General features: G+C 42.2%; 1 protein-coding gene across 1 annotated transcript in view; it reads right to left on the bottom strand.

The window, feature by feature from the left end:
* Nucleotides 1–18,582, bottom strand: part of LOC147702357 (uncharacterized) — a 109,432-nt gene extending 90,850 nt beyond the window's left edge. The window contains exon 1 of the mRNA XM_086929412.1: nucleotides 18,351–18,582. Coding sequence (XP_086785538.1) covers nucleotides 18,351–18,582 — 232 coding nt within the window. The remainder of the gene's footprint in view (nucleotides 1–18,350) is intronic.
* Between the last annotated feature and the right edge of the window lie 274 nt (nucleotides 18,583–18,856).

Genomic DNA, 18,856 nt, shown 5'->3' with positions numbered 1-18,856 from the left:
TGATTGTATCATCATTAACTTTGACAACCCCCATACTGCAGGTTGCTTTTTTTTTTATGGGATTACAGTCTCTCCCCACCGGTAAAATCTGTAATCAGAATATTACCCCAGGGCTTTTTTTATAGGCCACCTATCAGTAGGGATACGGTGGAAGGAGCTTATGGAGAACATTGTTTAGGAGATGCTCGAACAAGATCTGAACTCACTCATCAATGTATCCCCTTAGTGCAACCCTAACCATTGATTGATAGGCATTTCGGAATCGCCCACAGATTGAGCCTAAATAATAGATTTGACACCCTGACCGGTATGGAGGAATGTGATTGACTGCTGGACTCTGTCGCTGTATCCCAGGACCTTAGGGTTATAGTGGCTGGGTCGCCAAGTAGGTTTTCAAATAACATTCTATCTTGGAACATAGCGGGCTTGGCTGCAAGGCTACAGGATCCCAGATGCATAGTTTACGTTAAGCAATTCCTGGTAATCTGTCTACAGGAAATGTGGTCAGTAGAATGTGACCTTTTCCTGGAAGTCCACAAAGCCTTTTTTGTCTCAGCTAAACCCTCCTTAAGGGGGAGACCAAAGGGTGGTTTGGTCATTTACATCTCTGTGACAATTGCATGAAAAGTGCAGGCCTTACCAATTACACATCCAGGAATCCAAGCCCTAACGGTATATAAGGGGGTTACCAGTTGGGGACTGGTTAACTTTTATAACTCTGTTTCTCCCCATATGAGACCAGCAACGTAACCACCCTTAGCGAAACTACATCTCAATTCCTGAGCCAAAGCCTTGTGGTTGCCGGTGATTTTAACATCCATCCTTGTGGTGAGCCGCTAATGTCTTGTATATCTGACATGAGCTGTCCTCGCATGCATGGTTTCCATTTTGAACACACGGTTGAAGGGGAATTATTAAAAGCTCTGATGAATGATTTAGATTTGATGGCAACGATGGTCTTAACGGACCCTTGCATCAATTTTACCGTACCTGCGTTTAAGGGACACGGGAAGGGCTCATTTATTGATTATGTCTTAATTTCGTCTTCCCTAAAATCCTTAGTAAGCTCTTTTAAAATCCCAGAGAGTGAATTCAGTGATCACAATCCAATAAGACTCCATGTGACCGCCCCCCTTGCTTAACGAATAGGGTTTGTACCAAAACTGGGCTTTCTGCGACCAATTAATGGAATGCGCAGATTGAAATGGTCGCAGGTGACCCCAGAAATAATCTCCGATGTATGTGCTGTATGTGCTGACGAACTATCTCTCTGCACAATGGAACAATCTTCACCAAAGGGGGTTTTGGATGCTTTTAAATCCATTTCAGAAAAGGTTGCAGGGTTGTTATCTGCCCCAGCAAAAGGTAAAACCCGGGATGGGCCCAGATGGTTTGATACCCACTGCTCCAAAGCAGCTAGGAGGCTTAGGGAAGCTTTGACAATTAAACCAAGAGTGCAAACTGATGTTTCCGCTTCCAGTAGGGAATATAAGTTGGCCCTTGCCGTAAGAAAGGTAACATTGAAGGACGAAGCATGGAGAGAGTTGTTGGATCCTGGCACTCTTAGAAACAGCTCGAAGTTCTGGAGTGTGGTAAATAAACCGCTGTTTGACCAGGAAAGGGGGGGGGCTTGATTGTCATATAACAGAGGAGGAGTGGGAATAACACTTTGAACTTATGTTTGATTGTGCGCCTGCGCAAAATCAAGGAACTCCTCATAGTACTCAGGAGGTAGTTTTAAGATTCAAGAGGGGTGAGATCCTGGAAGGTATAACAGCCTTAACCACTGGAAAAGCACCTGGCCCCGACAGGATCCCTCCAGATCTTTTTAAGTCAGATCCCTCCCCTTGGGCGCCGATACTGGAGTCTGTTTTTAACGCGGCGGCACAGTACGGATGCCCTCAGTCTTGGGCAACCTCCACCATAGTCCTGTTTTTAAAAAAGGCGATAGAGGCAGCCCCAATTATATAGACCCATTTCTCTTATAGATTCAGTGGTGAAAGTGGTGAGTAGGGTCCTTCTTCAAAGATTATCATCCTGGGCAGAGGACAATAGGATACTGTCGGAAGCTCAGTACGGGTTTCGACAGGGACGGTCCGCAGTTGCCCAATGTCTTAATCTTTTTTTGATACTGAGCAAATATACCGTCGCTCGCCCTGGGACCATCCACCTTGCCTTCATGGACCTGTCATCGGCTTTTGATTGCGTTAATAGGAATAAACTCTGGCAGTCCATGAGGGCAAAAAGTGTAGAGACCAGTATTGTAAACTTCTTAAAGGACTTACATAAGTCAACAAAAGCCAATGTTAGGTTCTCACAAGACCTGCTTGTTACGAGGGATTTTAACATTAAGAAGGGAGTCCAGCAAGGCAGTATATTGGCTCCCTTTTTATTTAATATTTATATTAATGAATTAGATAGCGTTTTACAGGCATCTGGGGCTGACAGTCCTAAGATAGGAAGGCGAGGGATCCCCGTCCTTTTAGATGCCGTCCTCATATCCAGGACAGAAAGGGGTTTACAAACACTTTTAAACACCTTTTTAGGTTTCATGTCCGATAGGGATCTGGCAATTAACAACACCAAATCCTACGTTATACAAGTGGGGCAGCCAGTAAAGAAGAACTTTCAATTTAGAGAGATAGACTTCAAAATTCCCCACACAAACGTGTTTTGTTTTCATATTTAGGGGTCCTCTTCGATAAATAAGCTTAACTGGGGTCCACTACTATGGGAAAAAGGGGATGTTCACAGGGTGAATGCAGCGATTTTCAATTTTGCTTCCAAATTAGGTAAGAAACCCACTAGAGTATTGCTGCAAGTGTATCACGCCAAAAGCCTGGCCATTGCTTCATATGGCAGCGAAATCTGGGGATACAGTGTGGGAGAATCCCTTCAAATAACGAAAAATGACTTCCTGAATTGGCTTTTGTGTGTTCCATATGGTACGTCTAATCTAGTGGTCCATGAGGAATTGGGGGTCCCGTATGTAAATGATGCACTCTCCCTGCACCCACTGATCTATTGGTTAAAGTGCTGGCTGAACCGAGACCTCCCCCTGACTCATATGATTATAAAAGATTGCATGTCACTTGACAACTCAGCTCGTATACCATGGCTGAGGTATGTCAAGGAAAATTTGGGCAAGTTAAGGTGGGGGGATATATTTTCTAACTCTGAATGCATTACTAAGAGAGATGTGGTGGAAATTAAAACTGCCTTTCTGGCTGGAAGGAATCTGGATAGAGAGGGAAAGGAGGTACAGAAACCAAGGGTGCAGACGTACATAATGCTCAAAACAACCCAGAGAGCAGAGCCTTATCTTATGGGGTCATTGTCCACGCACAAAAACTTCCTTCTAACCAGGTTTTGATTGAACCTTTTTCACCTTCTGCTTGCCAGACCTAAATGTTTTACTACGAGTAAAGTGGCAGCTCCCTGCGGCTGCGACGGAAAGTCTCCGCAGGACATGCTGCATTTTATGTTTTTATGTCAAATGTATGAATTTCCCCGTAAACGTTATCTGGTTCCTCTTTTTAAAAGATTGCATTTTAGGCAGGTTCGACCAGCATTTGTGTAACTCCAACTATTGAAAGAGGGCTATTTATTCTTTATTGTGGGTTTCTTAAAAGAAACTGTCAATAGTAAACATTATATGGACCAGTAACGAGTGCTCCCCAGGTTTTTTTTCAATTCCTTTTTTCTCTGCTGTATGGTATGTTTATAATGCACTATCACTTTTATTGTATTTTGTTGTGTAACTTTTATGGTTTACATTTTAAACCGAATAAAGTTTTTATTGTATTGAATTGAGTCGTTTTCCGTTTGCACCCAAGTTCATAAATGTAAATCTTTGCCCAAATCTGCTGTATCTTAAGGCCACAGTGACATTACTTCTTTGCTGCATGTCGCAGCACAAATTAAAACGATTAGACATAGATTACAATATATGTTGATAGGTGTGCATCGTTTCTGACAACATGAATTAATTCTAGGGGTGTGCAAAAATCACATAATTTATTTTGCATAATTACGTGAAATTTCAGGTAATTATGCAAAGTGGAAATCCAGAATTAAGTGCCATTATTTAGCACAAAATGAATCTTCGGATGCAAAATGGGAACGAAAACTCTTTTCATGCTAAAAACCAGAAGTGAATCCAAAATTATGCGAACAGCAGCCTCATGTTTCTGTTCCTTTGTGTTATTTTATTACTCCTGCAATTGGATTTTTTTTCCAGAACAGACAACAAGTATGATATGTGGAGTCAATTTGGGTATTTCTTGTAATACGTGTAAAGTGAAATGCTGGAATTTATGTAAGATTATGTGGTCATAATGAACATTTTACCCAGGCCTACCATACTTCTCAGATATGTAACATGGCTCCTATTAAAACTGTTTCCCATCAGTACACTGAAGTACACTTCTTCAATACTCTTTTACGATTCAAATGTGAAAAATCAGATGCCACATTTAATTTCCGAAAGAATATTAAAACATGGCTACCTAGGTGCCTGTTTGCTACCTTGGAACGATTTGGTCCTGTTGCTACTCAAAGCTTATAACGTACACATCGAAGCTCCTGCCAACAAATTGGTAATAGTGCTGGTATTCCAATTCTGCTAGAAAATGGAACCCAAGCCTTACAAACACAATTGCTCACTTACATGAAACTTTCAAAGGTGATATGAAATGATGATGTAATGTATGATGTCTTGCCATGCTAATTTCTAAGCACTATTCCAAGGTACTTGTCAGGTTTATTTGCTGTGTGAAATTCGCAAAAGGCATGACCAGGGCACATCTGCGGCTTTCACACCACAACCTGTTATTATAATGGCACTTCTCCAGCCACCATAACTATCAACTCAGCACAGAGTGCAACTGCTTCTCTAACTAAACACATATCTGTTACACAGTATATATTCTTTTACCATCACTTCTTCAGAACGTCATCAGACAACATCTTTGACCTTTGACCTTCAGGTTGCTAGCACCACAGGTTTGGAATACTTTGCCAGTGACATTGTGCAGTACCTCCAATTTGCTGGCTTTCAGGAAGGGCCTGAAAACCTGTCTTTTTACTCTTTAGATATGAGTCTTACCTTTCTGTTTCTTGGTCTTTTTATTTCCTGCTATTTTTCCTGTTATGTTTTTTGGTACAGGTTTGCAATAAAGCGCCGGGACACTCTTTGGAGTAGCCGTGCGCTATAAAAGACAAATATAACATAACATAACATAACTCAGACAGGTCAACCTCACCCAGTCATGTGCCCTCGAACCTTACTGTCGGGGTTCTGCACACAATGGTGTAGTTACGGTGACATAGGCCATATCTAATAAAAGGAAATTAGTCCCCTTAAAGCACCATTTGGCAATAAAATACACCCATCATTAGGCTGAAAAGGCAACTCATACTGCTCATCCTCAATGCTAATGCACTTTCTGCGCTATGTATAGCTACCACCCTGTCTGCATGCATCCTTCATGTAAGACATGGTACAACGAACTATAAGTCCATGCTCTTTGTAGTTAGGCAAGTGCTATACAAATGACAACCAGTAGCTCAGAAATCTTTATGCATTAATCTTAATACAACACACTCATTTCAATTCGACTCAAATGCCAGTCACCTGGCTCGTGCAGTGAAGTGCCCAGTGTAAGATGGTATGAGTCAATATGATACTCTGTTTACACTGGTAGACATTCTGTGTTGGCCTTGTATTTGTTATTCTAGCGGATTTCTAAATTAGACAGCACAGCTTCTACCATGCAAAAAAATTTTTGCATAAAATTAATTATTGGCAGAGCGGTAATATTTAGAATAATGTTTATATTCCAATGATGAAATTGAATCGATCTAGGTTTGCAATATTTTGACTCACATCTAGATATTGGATCAGTGTGAGAGTCAATTTGAGACGACTTTCTCTAACTATATATTCCAGAAGCCACTGATTCGGCTTAACCTCTCTCTAAAGTGCACAACCTTGCCGCATCCTGTCTGTCTGCTGCAAGATACTGTAAGTCGTTCAGTGATAGTGTAAATGTTTCCAGGCTAAGTATCACCGACTGTAGCCAACAGAGGGCCTGATTCAAAAAGGTAAACTTAGACCAAAAGTCCAAGGTTTGACCTGAAGTCTAAGTTTAGACCAAAAGTCTAACTTAGACCAAGGACTGTATTACACATTATCACTGTTTGCGCCCGGCGCAAACAGTGATAATGCGGCCCATTATGGTGTATGTGATGCCCCTAGGGCAGCTGCGAACTTGCGCTGCCCTGGCAAGAGCGCATTCAGGTGAATACACGGAGCAGCCGCTCCGTGGTTCCACAGTGCAGGCGGCATCCGCCTGCACATTTTTCAAAGGGGATTGGCGATCCCCTTGCAGGCAGGTGCACCCAGTGACTACCTGCCTGCAAGTGGATGTCTGGGGAGGTTCATGGCATCCCTTTTAGCCCATGCAGAAGGCTACTGTCAGGTGACACACTGACAGTGCGCTACCTTTTAAATGGCGCACTGTCAGTGCACCTCCTGAGGGCTTCTTTGACTCTGCACCCACATCTGTAATAGGGCGCTTCCCTCATTTGCATAGGGCACCCCCTATGCAAATGAGGTAACACCCTCTGATGATAGCGCTGGCTCTTCAAGTGTGCCAGCGCTATCAGTGTTATAGAAGGGGGCGCACAAGCGCTTGCGTCCCATTCTGTAATATGAAAGTTCCCCAGGGGCGTGCAAAGTGGGTGCAAACGCCCATTGCACCCCTGTGACACCATCTGTAATAGGGCCCCAAAAGTCTTACTTTACTGCTAGTGAAGTTAGACTTTTGGTATAAGTTTAGATCAAAAGTCTAACTTAGACCAAAAGTCTAACTTTACTACTAGTAAAGTTAGACTTTTGGTCTAAACTTAGCCTTCAGATCTAAATTTAGACTTTTGGACTTAGTTTACCTTTGTGAATCAGGCCCAAAGTATGTAATGAAAGTGAAAAACACTATTGGCACTCTTGCTACTATGTGAAATCAGCTGCACACACATATCCACCCTCCACTGATGGAGATGGTGATCTTCTTCACAGGCTAGGTCTCAGGAAAATATTAATTATATTACCTTGACTGCTGGGCAGTGTGTCTTCCTAGTGTTTTCCTCCAAGAATTGGATGTGCCTATGCCTGTGCTCCAGATTATTCAAGGGCAAAATGCCTTCAGTTTATCATTAATATCTATTTATTTTGTAGAAAAAAGCATCTGGGTGTGTTTCTGATGCCTAAAGCATTATTTATTTTTTATATTTTGGATTACTCTTTTAGTTTTAAAAAAACACAGCACACTCCTGAACATCACCATGGAAAATCAATGTTTAATTACAATATATCGACTTTGTATATATGAGTTTTCCGGAATTTAGAGATTATAAACCGTTATAAAAAATTCGATAAACAAATCTCAAGTCTATATCTACATTGACGTGTGTTAGTTTCACATGCACTTGTGAAGTAACTTTATCTTTCCTGTGTTCAGAACATTAAAATCAATAGAAGACGGTAATGAGGGCAGGAAACTTAGTTTGACTTTCCACTCTTTTTCTAACTAATATTGTCAATCAGTTTCCTTCTCTGTCTAACTTGTTGAGAAAATGCTCCTCATTTCCATAGGTCAACCTGTTTCGACCACCTCTTTGGGACCGCAGTATGGAGGCCCTGCTCAGGACTAAAATATTTCTCAGGAAGTTGGCCTCAGTTTGTCTCATCAAATCATTAATAAGGTAGCTGTGAGATTCCAGCCTAATTCATGTATTGCTTTTACTATTTGGGATTATGATTTTCAGCTACCCGCTTTGCCCTACCGTCATCTCTTACACATTGGAACCAGTCTTTCGTGGCATATCTCGTTTTACAAAAATGTGTAGGTTTGCTAGTTTCAATAACATGAAAAGACACAGCTGTACAAGGTGAATTACAAATATTGTGGGCAGAACAATTCCAGAGCAATTCAAAGATAATAACAATAAATGTCTCAGAAGTTGCCAAAAAGGATATTTTTATTTTTATTATTATTTTTTAAACGTAATTTATAAAAAAATCATTATTGTAGAATAAACACTATACATTTTTCAGTATATATTTTTTATATATAGAACCTATATTGTGATCACTCAGTGTGGTCATACAGAATGAAAATGATACATAATATGCTACAAATAAAGTCTGTGCGACTTAGTTCATTACATCAGAGATGGTAACAGGATCCAAGATCAAAATGTAACACTATAACAGTAGGTAACCATGACATACAGAGACTGGTGGTATGTTGTCACACTACGCACGTTTCGGCAAGGTCTTCGTCAGGTCTCCGTCACAGTAATCACTGTTATTAGATGGTATATATATATATATATATATATATATATATATATATATATCTCCTACTGGCGGTCGCCAGTAGGTAGTTATAGTTAGGATCTACTTTCCATAGGAAATCCGCAACATTCTATTGGGAATAACTTTGGCACCGGTGGACGAATCTTCACGAATTTCTCAAAGTTCGTGGCCCGCTCAGCTCCGCTCCTTACCTGAAAATGTGAGGGGGATTCGTCAAGTGTGGGCCGAGATAAAAGGGGGTCCCAAAACGTGTTTTCCCCATGTTAATTTCCATAGGGCGGTCGAACTCACTTTTAGCCCGAACGGCTGAATGGATTACCACCAAACTTGGGAAAATTGTAGGGACTGGTACCCCGATGTGCCTTTGCTATGTCTCAAGATATATGCTCCAGTGGTTTTTACGAAAATTAACTTTGAAAAAATATATATTGGGCTACATTGGGCTATATATATATGTTAGAGCCCAAATGTAGCCCAATGTAGCCCAAAGATGGCCACCAGAGACAAAAAAAAGCAAATGTAGCCCAAATATCAGCCAGATGTAGCCCAACAATTTGCTATTAAAAAACCTATGAAATTCACTGGAAAAACCATAGGTTTTACACACGGTATAGTTAGGAATTAGCATTTAAAAAACCTTTGAAATTCTCTGAAAAAACCATAGGTTTCACACTCGTTATAGTTAGGAATTAGCATTTAAAAAACCTTTGAAATTCACTGAAAAAAACATAGGTTTCACACTAGTTATAGTTAGGAATTAGCATTTAAAAAACCTATTAAATTCACTGAAAAAACCAAAGGTTTCACACCAGTTATAGTTAGCTGGAAATTTTACTGACATAAAACCATTGAAATTCCCACGTTATAGTTAGTTGGACTCACTATAACTTGCGCGCCTGCAATGCACTGCTGATGACGTCACATATTACATCACTCATGACATGGTCAGTGACATCACTCATGACATCAATGACGACACCATCCTTGTGACAGAGTGACAGACCTTCTTTCAGTGTAATGTAACCCTTGAAACACATATTCAAAAATAGAAAGAAATATTTTCAAAAAAATAGAGATACCATACCAGCTTCAACAACCAATTCAGTAATACCACCATCTATATACACATCCACTCATTCACCAACAGTTCTATATAGTCACTCATACATATATTCACTCATCATATTTAGTGAAACACCTATACATCCTGTTACACACCGACAGTCATCCAAAAGTTACTCACACACATAATCACACATGCAAATAAACTATTGATGATCCATTTATTTGCATATACAGCTATACACACACTACCACCTTACTTCTAAGGAAACTTACACATACTTACTCTCTTAAACAATCACTTATAGAAACACATACTTATTTAAACAGGAACTCTTACAATCTCTCACTCTCACATATACTCACTTATATACATCAATACTCACATATACTAGATTAAAACATATGTAGTTACTCATTAAGACACTAGTGAGACAGTCGTTAACTCACTAACACACACATATACACACTCATCCACCCATACAGTCCTGCACATATGCTGTCTTCAAAACACATACAAACAGTGAGTCAGTCATTGATGCATCTATGTGCAAAGTAATACCCCCACCAAACCATACAGACACTCATACTGATACTAAAAAATATAAAACAACAAAAAAGAATAAAAAAACAGTGACACCATCCTTGTGACCGAGTGACAGACCTCCTTTCAGTGTAATGTAACCCTTGAAACACATATTCAAAAATAGAAACTAAAATATAAAACATATTGATTTTTCAGAAAGACACACATTCCCTGGATGGTGTCATCAGTGATGTCATGAGTGATGTCACTGACCATGTCATGAGTGATGTAATATGTGACGTCATCAGCAGTGCTTTGCAGGCGCGCACGTTATAGTGAGTCCAACTAACCATAACGTGGGAATTTCAATGGTTTTATGTCAGTAAAATTTCCAGCTAACTATAACTGGTGTGGAACCTATGTTTTTTTCAGTGAATATATATATATATATATATAATGTTAGGCGGGGAACTGCGGTCAACCACTCGCATGGCAGGTCTTACAAAAATGTATGGGGATGCTTGTCCTCTCACTTGTAATAATCACAGGTCCCATCAAGGGCCCATGATCTTCTTTCCAGTTAAGTAGAGTGATGGGTGAAGTTCAAACATCACTAACGAGTAAAATGGACTTTCTCGTCTGGCATACAAAACATAGTGTTCACAGGGCTCCTTCTAGATGAAATGATGGATTAAATGCAGTGCACGTAACACTGTTCTAAAATGGATAGACCGTGCAGTCGGTTTGTATATATGATAAATACATGTAAAACATGCCGCACTCCAGGATTAGGATTTACGGTCTCAGATATCAATTGAATGAAGCAATATTAAAGATCCCCAGTAAAATAATCACTCCTACTTCTCCTCATGAGTGTACATCTGGTTAATATCTGGCTTCAATTGCATACGGTCGGGTTCCCTCCATGCTACCGACTAACCTTTAGTCGTCAGTGATAATTCCCCAGGTGCCAGCTGGGCTACGGCCAAAAATCCACACCTACCTACTTTGCAAAAAAAACGGGTCAGTTTTGAGTGGGAAAATGTGATGTACACTTGCTTATGTTTTGGACCGTATTCTGTCGCAGGCACTAGACCTACCTACACAATTGAGGTACCGCTTTTGTCAGAAGACTTAGGGGACTGGTCAGATAAAGGAAGTTTGTGACTCCCTGCATATTCCAGAACTTTCCATCACAGAAATGTGCAGATATGTGTTTCTTTCGTCAAAATATGAGGTTTGCAAGGGTTTCTGGGTATAAAAAATCTGGTGAGAGCCATGCAAGTCAACTCACACTGGATACCCCTTGATATCTAGTATTCCAAAATGTTCAGGTTTGCTAAGTTTTCCGTGGTGCTGGCTGAGCAAGGGTCCACAGTCTACAGCTACCCACATTGAAAAAAAACCTTTCAGTTTTTGATTGGAAAAATGTGATGCGCCCATGTTGTGTTTCGGGCCATTTCCTGTCATGAGCACTAGGCCTCCCCACACAAGTGAGGTGCTATTTTTAGTTAGAGACTTGGAATGCCAGATGGAAGGACGTTTGTGGCTCCCTATAGATTTCAGGTTGAGGTCTGCAAGGGATTCTGGGTAATAAAACCTGGTGAGAACCATGCGACTCACCCACCCTGGATACCCCCAGGTGTCTAGATTTAAAAAATGTACAGATTTGCCTGGTTTCCCTACATGCCGACTGAGCTCGGGTCCACAATCTAGAGCTACCCACATTGGGAATAAACTTTCAGTGGAAAAATCTTATGCGTCCATGTTCTGTTTTGACCCTTTTCCTCTTGCAGACACCAAGCCTACATACACAAGTGAGTTGCCATTTTTATCGGAAAGTTTGTGGGAGCATAGAATAATAATACATTTGTTATTACGAATTGGATTTCACTACATTTGTGCCTTTCAAATGTAAGCCAGTTCATAAGAAAGAAGACATTTTGAAAATTACACTCTGAATCATTCGCTAGTTCAGGTATCCACACATGCAGAGATGTACAAATAACCACTGCTCCTAAACTCCATATCTTGTGCGTATTTCAGAAATACATAGGACAGAAATACATCTTGATACCATTTTTCACTGTAACTATTTCACTATAGGAATTGGTCTATACTCGGTATTCAATAAAAAAACATTGAATGGTGCAAATCAGTTGTTGGCTCTCGGTACCTTGGGTTCTTGGAGAACCTGCACACCCTATAAATCCCTGCAACCAGATGGGTCTTGCAGGCGTAATGGTATATTGCTTTTGTGAATCAGTCATTGTGACTAAAAGTAACAGATAACTTTTTTTAATAAATGGCCGTTTTTTCCTACTCGTTTTCAATATTTCTTTACGCTAACAGTTATTTTACTTGAGAAAATCTTGAGGGATCTACACATATGACCCCTTGCTGAATTTAGAATTGTGTCTGCGTTTTCAAAACTCTATAGCTTTCCTGGATTACCCATGAGTTTTACACTGGTTTCCACCACAAACTGGAAGTAGGTTGAGAACACAAACAAATGAAAAAGTGAGCTACCTCTTTAAAAAATGTCGAAATTGTGGTACAAAATTAGCTTTTGTGATTCAGCTCTGCATGTTCCTGAAAGCTGTGAAGATGGTGACTTTAGTGTAGCAACAGGGGCGTAGCTAGAGCTTGAGGCGCCCGGGGCTACCCCTCAGATTGCCGGCCCTTCGGGGTGGGTGGGGGGGAAAGGATGGTGAGCACTTGAAAGATAACCGAGTCTCCAACGAGAGACACGTAGTATTGCTGCTAACAGTTACCTCGATCATGCAAGTTACATTTATTTATTTATAAAGTTTTATATAGCGCGAACTTGATCCCGAAGGATATCAGAGCGCTTTACAGTTTGAGGCAAAGGTAACAAATCAGAACATTAGTCTAATATGGATGGCATTAGGTCTAGCTACGCCACTTGCACGAGTGGTACCCATTCTGGGTCTGATGCTACTATTTGAACGGTATCATTTCCGTCTTTTAGGACAGTTTGAATAGCTACAGTCCATGTTGGGACTGTGTGGTGTGTTAGTGATGCAAGTCATACACTTTTCATATGAAATGATTCATGTTTTCGAAATGGACTAAATCACTTTGTAAAATCATAACTTCATCCATTTCGGATTTTTTAGCCCATATTGAGATTGTGTTAAAAGCCAAACTGCAATCCCCATAAGGCAAGATCATATGGAGTGGAAAGTCAGGACTGTCCAATGGCATCATATGTCACTGAGACTCTTGACAGCCTTGTGCAAAACAATATTTGGTTTGGTTGGTGATTTTCTTATTTTTCTTGAAGCAATTAAGGGTGAAACAGTTCAGTGTGAGGGAGAGTGGAGAGGATATTCTGGTGCAGATGCAACAATTGCAGGATCTATGGCCTAACTTTATTCCTGCTTAAAAGCGAATGAAGTTGCTAACCACCATTTCGGCTTTAAGCAGCAGCCTGATATTTACACTTTGTCGACGTAGTGTGATTATTCCTCTACGTCTCAATATATTGATGAGGATCTTGTATTTTTAGTACAACCAGTATAAATGACTTCCAAGTATTAGACCTTAGTTAAAAATCTAAGAAAAGACAATGAATCTGATCACACTTATACTCATGATTTTTACGGCAGCCCTGTCTACAATTCTCATCACCATCGGGTTTTGATTACCACTAAACAAACCAGACACAGAGAAACTGTCACATTGTGAGTGTGGATTCGACCCCCCCGCCCCTTGGCTCAGCCCGACTACCATTTTCAATCCGATTCCGATTTTTTTTAATCGCTATTCTATTCTTACTCTAGTCTTTGACCTGAAAATTGCCCTTTTACTGCCTACCCCCTGAGCATCTCAGATATCCCCAACAGGTACACTACTTTGATGATGATCAGGCCAGCAATCATCCTAGTCAGTCTTTCTTACATTAGGCCTAGTGTATGACTGAATACAAGGAGGACAGGTCTAGAATGGGATCTAACGGTTACGGGCCACGGCAAAGTGGAAAACGAGTCTGGGTGCGTGCGTGCTTTTTGTTGGAATTTATTTTGGAAATAATTTGGTGCCGTCGTGCAATCATTGTAATTGGGCCACCACGGACGGATTCTTTCTCTCAGTCTGTCTCACCTTAAATTAAGCTGCACAGCAAGTCACAGAATGGTGGTCTCCACGCACCTCGAGTCCGGCGAGGGGGAGCGAGCCGAGCATAGGGGGCAGTGAGCGCATAACGCGTCACACTGTTACGGTGCGGCAAGGGGCTGGCCTACAGACAGGGCCGTCATTGGGCGCCGCGCACGCTACCACTGATTGACGGCCCTGGACTAGTGTGAGCGAGGCTGGGGAGGGGAGGGGAGGGGGGCCGCGGCCGCCCAACAACGGTCGGGTTCACTTCAGATTACAGTTTGGCAGCACCAAACCCATCACAGCTCAATTATAATTTGGGTTCACTAGGCAGAAGCATGCACAGCATGTCTAAAATCACACGGTGCGTGATTGTCCGAGACAGGAATAAAAAGGTTAATAAACTATTACAAGAAAAACAAGCTTTTCGTTCTGCCTTCCAAAAAAAAGAAAAGTGGGGGGTGGGTCTTATGATATTTGTTCGTTTTATATTGCGCTCAGCACTTCTCGAGGGCCATTTCTGTGCGTTTTGAAGAGGAAGCATACACAGAGTTATTGAACTTCTAATTGTTCCAGGACTATCCACGAGTAGCTTGTCCAGGTTTTTTGCTTTGGATTCTGCGACTTGTAATCCTCTGTACCCCTTTATAAATTCAGATCTGCAAATATCAGAATTGAAAGGAAAACATCTGGACTTGATTAGATACTCCTACTCGGAACCAGACAGCTTGAGAGGTTTGAATGAGCCTGCTTATCTCTGCAGTTCATTAGGTGCTTCCTAGAATCAAGCGACAGGAAGTGTTGAGTTAAAGATGAGGGCCAAGTCACAGGCACATCATGCTAGTCTCCCTCAAGTGCCAATGTGCTTCTCTTCCTCCCCGTGCTTCGTTGCTCTTGCCCATTTGCTTCCCGATTCATGCCCGTATTGCTGTCTCCCCAACCCTGTTTGCTGCTGCTGGTAATGGCCGGCCGGGTTTATTATCAAAGTGAATGCCGGCCCGCGCGGCCTCGGCCGCTTCAGGAAAAGGTGCCGCCTCAAAAACGGTGCTACCTGGGGCGGATCGCCCCCCCTCGCCCTCCCTAGCTACGCGGCTGACGGTGCCGTACAGTGGGCAGCTCGGGTCGGAAAAATTACACCTGCATTTCCAGGGGCACGTTACACCATTTATGAATTGTGAGTGTGAATCACAACCTAGTCTTTAATCCTTTCTGTGCAATATACACAATTTTTCCAGCGGTGGACCGCCCCAGTACATCTGGAGAGGAGCCAGTGATCTGAGAAGGGTGGGGGAGCACATCCTTTTCAAGCACAGCAGTAAAACGCCCAGCACACACATCAATAGTTACCAGGTCCTGCTCATGCACAGGAAAACAATTTTATTCTGCTTGTTACACAGAGCTGCACTTGTGCAAACTCAGAGCTTTCTCTCCCGCATACAGAATGTAAGGGTGACACAGACATTGGCATTTCTGTTATTCGGTTTTTTATTTTTGTTTTGTTATAATGTATTTGCAGTTGCGAGTTTTATTTAAAAACGTGCTTGCTATTGCGCACATGCACCACAGAACTAAATCATGCAACTGCATATGTGTCAGCTCGACGATTCCTCAGGAACGGTCCGATGCCAAAAGGGGTCCACCTCTTGACAGCCCCAACCCTGAATTCTATTACAGCACAGGCAAATAGGATGGTCAAGTGGGGATGGAAAGGAAGGGGTCAGCAGGGAGGGAGATCTGAAAAGCAAAATACTCAAAGATCAGCAGTCGTTAGGATGTATGGTTTCTCTTATCTAAGCCAGTGAGCAACCCGTACCTGTAAAATAAATAATAGCATTCCTTCAATTTAGAAAAATCATGGAACCAACAGTTCTGTGTTTTAGTTCTGTAATGATGGTGATTGCGCTAGGGAAAGGATAGAGGTACAAAGAGAGTCATAAAGCCAGGAGCTCAAACAGACACTCAGCCATCGCTAGGTTTTACATGCACCAAAGAGCCCTACACACCGGTACACACACTTTATTCCACATCACAGGGGAAGAGCAGAAAGCCACCTCTTGAACCCCCTGTCAAGGTAAACCTAACACAGACAATCAAAATACTTCTTTTGAATCCGGATTAATAGTTCTGCATCATTTAACAGTCAAGTGCATAAGCGCAAATCACATCCTTAGCAGCCAAACCTAGATACCTAAATCCTTGGTTGATTTTATACAAAGATGAAGTGTGAATCACTCCCAGGTAACGGATATGTGTGGGCTTTAGATGAGGCAAGGATCCCACCAGCCATGAAGGCTGAGTCACTATGTAAAGAGCACACTTCCGCCACAAATAGATAAATAATAAGAAAGTCTTTTGAAGTAACAACACCTGGATTCCCGGTCAAGGTGGTGCAAGTGCACCCTTACCCTACTTCAGCTGGAACTAGGATCCGCAGTACAACCAGCGCTGCTCAGACAGGGAATAACCAGCAGCTTGTTCTTCACTTGTGGCTGTCATTAACTGGTCTTCCTCTTCCGGTGGAGGCACGACGTGATCCGGTCTGTAGCAGATACGTCCGCTAGGCATCATGGGAGATGTAGTTTCCAGTACCTGGTGCCAAATGCAGATTTCGTTGCAGCACCATTCGTCCGCCGACTCAGCCATCACTGCTGAGCCCCCCCCTCCCCCACCCCCTTGGGTCCTCTATCCAGACAGCCAAGACCAGGTTTCACCACCACGGGTGAACAGCAATGCGTCCCCCTCACCCTCTGGTATGTCTCTGTCTTTGAGTCGACCAGGATCTGCCCAAGTCGTCTTGAGTTGTGTAACAACACTTACCTCCTCAGAGGGCCCTCTCCTGGGACAATGTTTTTCAGGATTGGCCTTATGAAACGCAGATGTAAAACGAGGTGCGTGCATGCTGGAAGCGGGTTCCCACAAATCCTCCTCAGGTCCATAATTCTTCCAGGAAATGAGATACCATAAGGTATTCCGCCATATTTTAGAATCTAGTATCTTTCTTACCTCATATTCAGGTTCGTTGTCTACCCAGATGGGTACCTGTTTCCTCCTTGCAGGATTTGTCAAAGGTTTCAACAAGGAAACATGGAACACCGGATGGATCATCATGTTTGCTGATAAGGCCAGCTTTAATGCCACAGGGTTGATACGTCGTACAATTCAGTAAGGTCCAATGTACCGCCGGTTGAAGACACTCTACCTCCTGAAGCATATGTACTTGTAGACAACCACACATAATCCCCTTTTTTGTATTCTGGACCAGGACCTTGGTGTTTATCGGCATATCTCTTATATTGTCTTTTGACCTCCAGTAGGTTCTTCTGCGCCACTCTAAAGGTATTTTGTGTCTTTCTGGAGCATTCCTTCAGGTCGGGATTTTGTCCATGTGGACTGGTTGAACCACTGGGAGGAATCTAGGATGGAAACCAAAAGTACAGAAAAACTGAGCCATCTTGATTGAGCTATGTTGAGAGCTATTGTACGTCACCTCTGCCAGCCATAAAAGATCTACCCACTTGTCTGTCGATTGATCCACAAAGCATCGTAGGTATTGTTTTAGAGTCTGATTCAAGCGTTCTGTCTGTCCATCAGTGTGCGGGTGGAAGGCAGTGGATGTGTTGGCGGTTATGTGTACTGTAGCGCCCCATGTTTACCAGAACTGGCTAGTGAATTGAGGTTCTCTGTCTGACACAATTACAGAAGGCAACCCATGCAAGCAGACCGCATGGGTGAGTAGCAACGTGGCCAGCAGGGCTGAAGTAGGAAGGGCTGGACACGTGATGAAATGACCCAACTTGGTGAGGCTATCCACTACTACCAATATCGTGGTATACCCTTGGTCCAGCGGCAAACAAACAATAACATCCAGATATATATGTTCCCAAGGCGTCTCTGGGGTTGGTAGCAGTTGAAGTAAGCACTGTGGTTTTCTGTGATCTGATTTGGCTTGACTACATGTCACACAATGTTGGACCTGTGTGTAAATATCTTGTCTGACAGTGGGCCACCAGAACTGCCTTAGCACCTTTTCCAAGATTTTGTCTCTTCCTGTATGTCCGGCACAAGGGTTCACATGACACCATTGAAAAATCGACCTCTGTAAGGCAACACAGGGACCTAAAAACTGCTTTCCTGACATTGGGGGCCCATTCTTCAGGTGCCAGTCTGGATTCTTTTCCATCCATCTTTTCCAGGTGGTTTTCTTCATTGTTTATTGTACTTGTTCCAGAAATTGATTGGTTTGTAGAAGACAGAATACTTTACTTGAGGAAATAATGACTTTTACTTCCTGTTTGGCTGTTTTGGGAGTGTTGTCTCGACAGGAAAGGAGATCTGCTTTCCTATTGTCCACCTCAGGACGGTAGGTGATGACAAAATCAAATTCGGCAAAGAACAACATACATCTCAGTTTGCTTGGAGTGAGTAACCGTGCTGACTTCATAATCTGCAGGTTTCTGTGGTCTGTGTAGACTGTAATGGTATACCTTGCACCCATCGGGCAATGCCTTCACTCTCTGAAAGCCTCTTTGATCGCCAAGAGTTATGTTATGTTATGTTATGTTATTAAATCATTTATTAAGCGCACTAACACTGATTAGTTTCTTGGCGCTAAGAGTTCTTTCTCTGCAATTGTGTAGTGTGACTCCACTTTGTTCAGTTTCCGCGACATATAGGCCACCGGATGTAGATGTCCGTTATCTTTGTTTTGTTGTGACAGGAGTGCTCCTGTGTTTACATCGGATGCATCTGCTTCTACCCCAGAGGGTATG

The sequence above is a fragment of the Lissotriton vulgaris genome, chromosome 7, assembly GCF_964263255.1.
Source record: "Lissotriton vulgaris chromosome 7, aLisVul1.2, whole genome shotgun sequence".
Lineage (NCBI taxonomy): Eukaryota > Metazoa > Chordata > Amphibia > Caudata > Salamandridae > Lissotriton > Lissotriton vulgaris.
The sequence above is the reverse complement of the archived record's forward strand: the minus strand, read 5'-3'. Positions and strand labels throughout refer to the sequence as shown.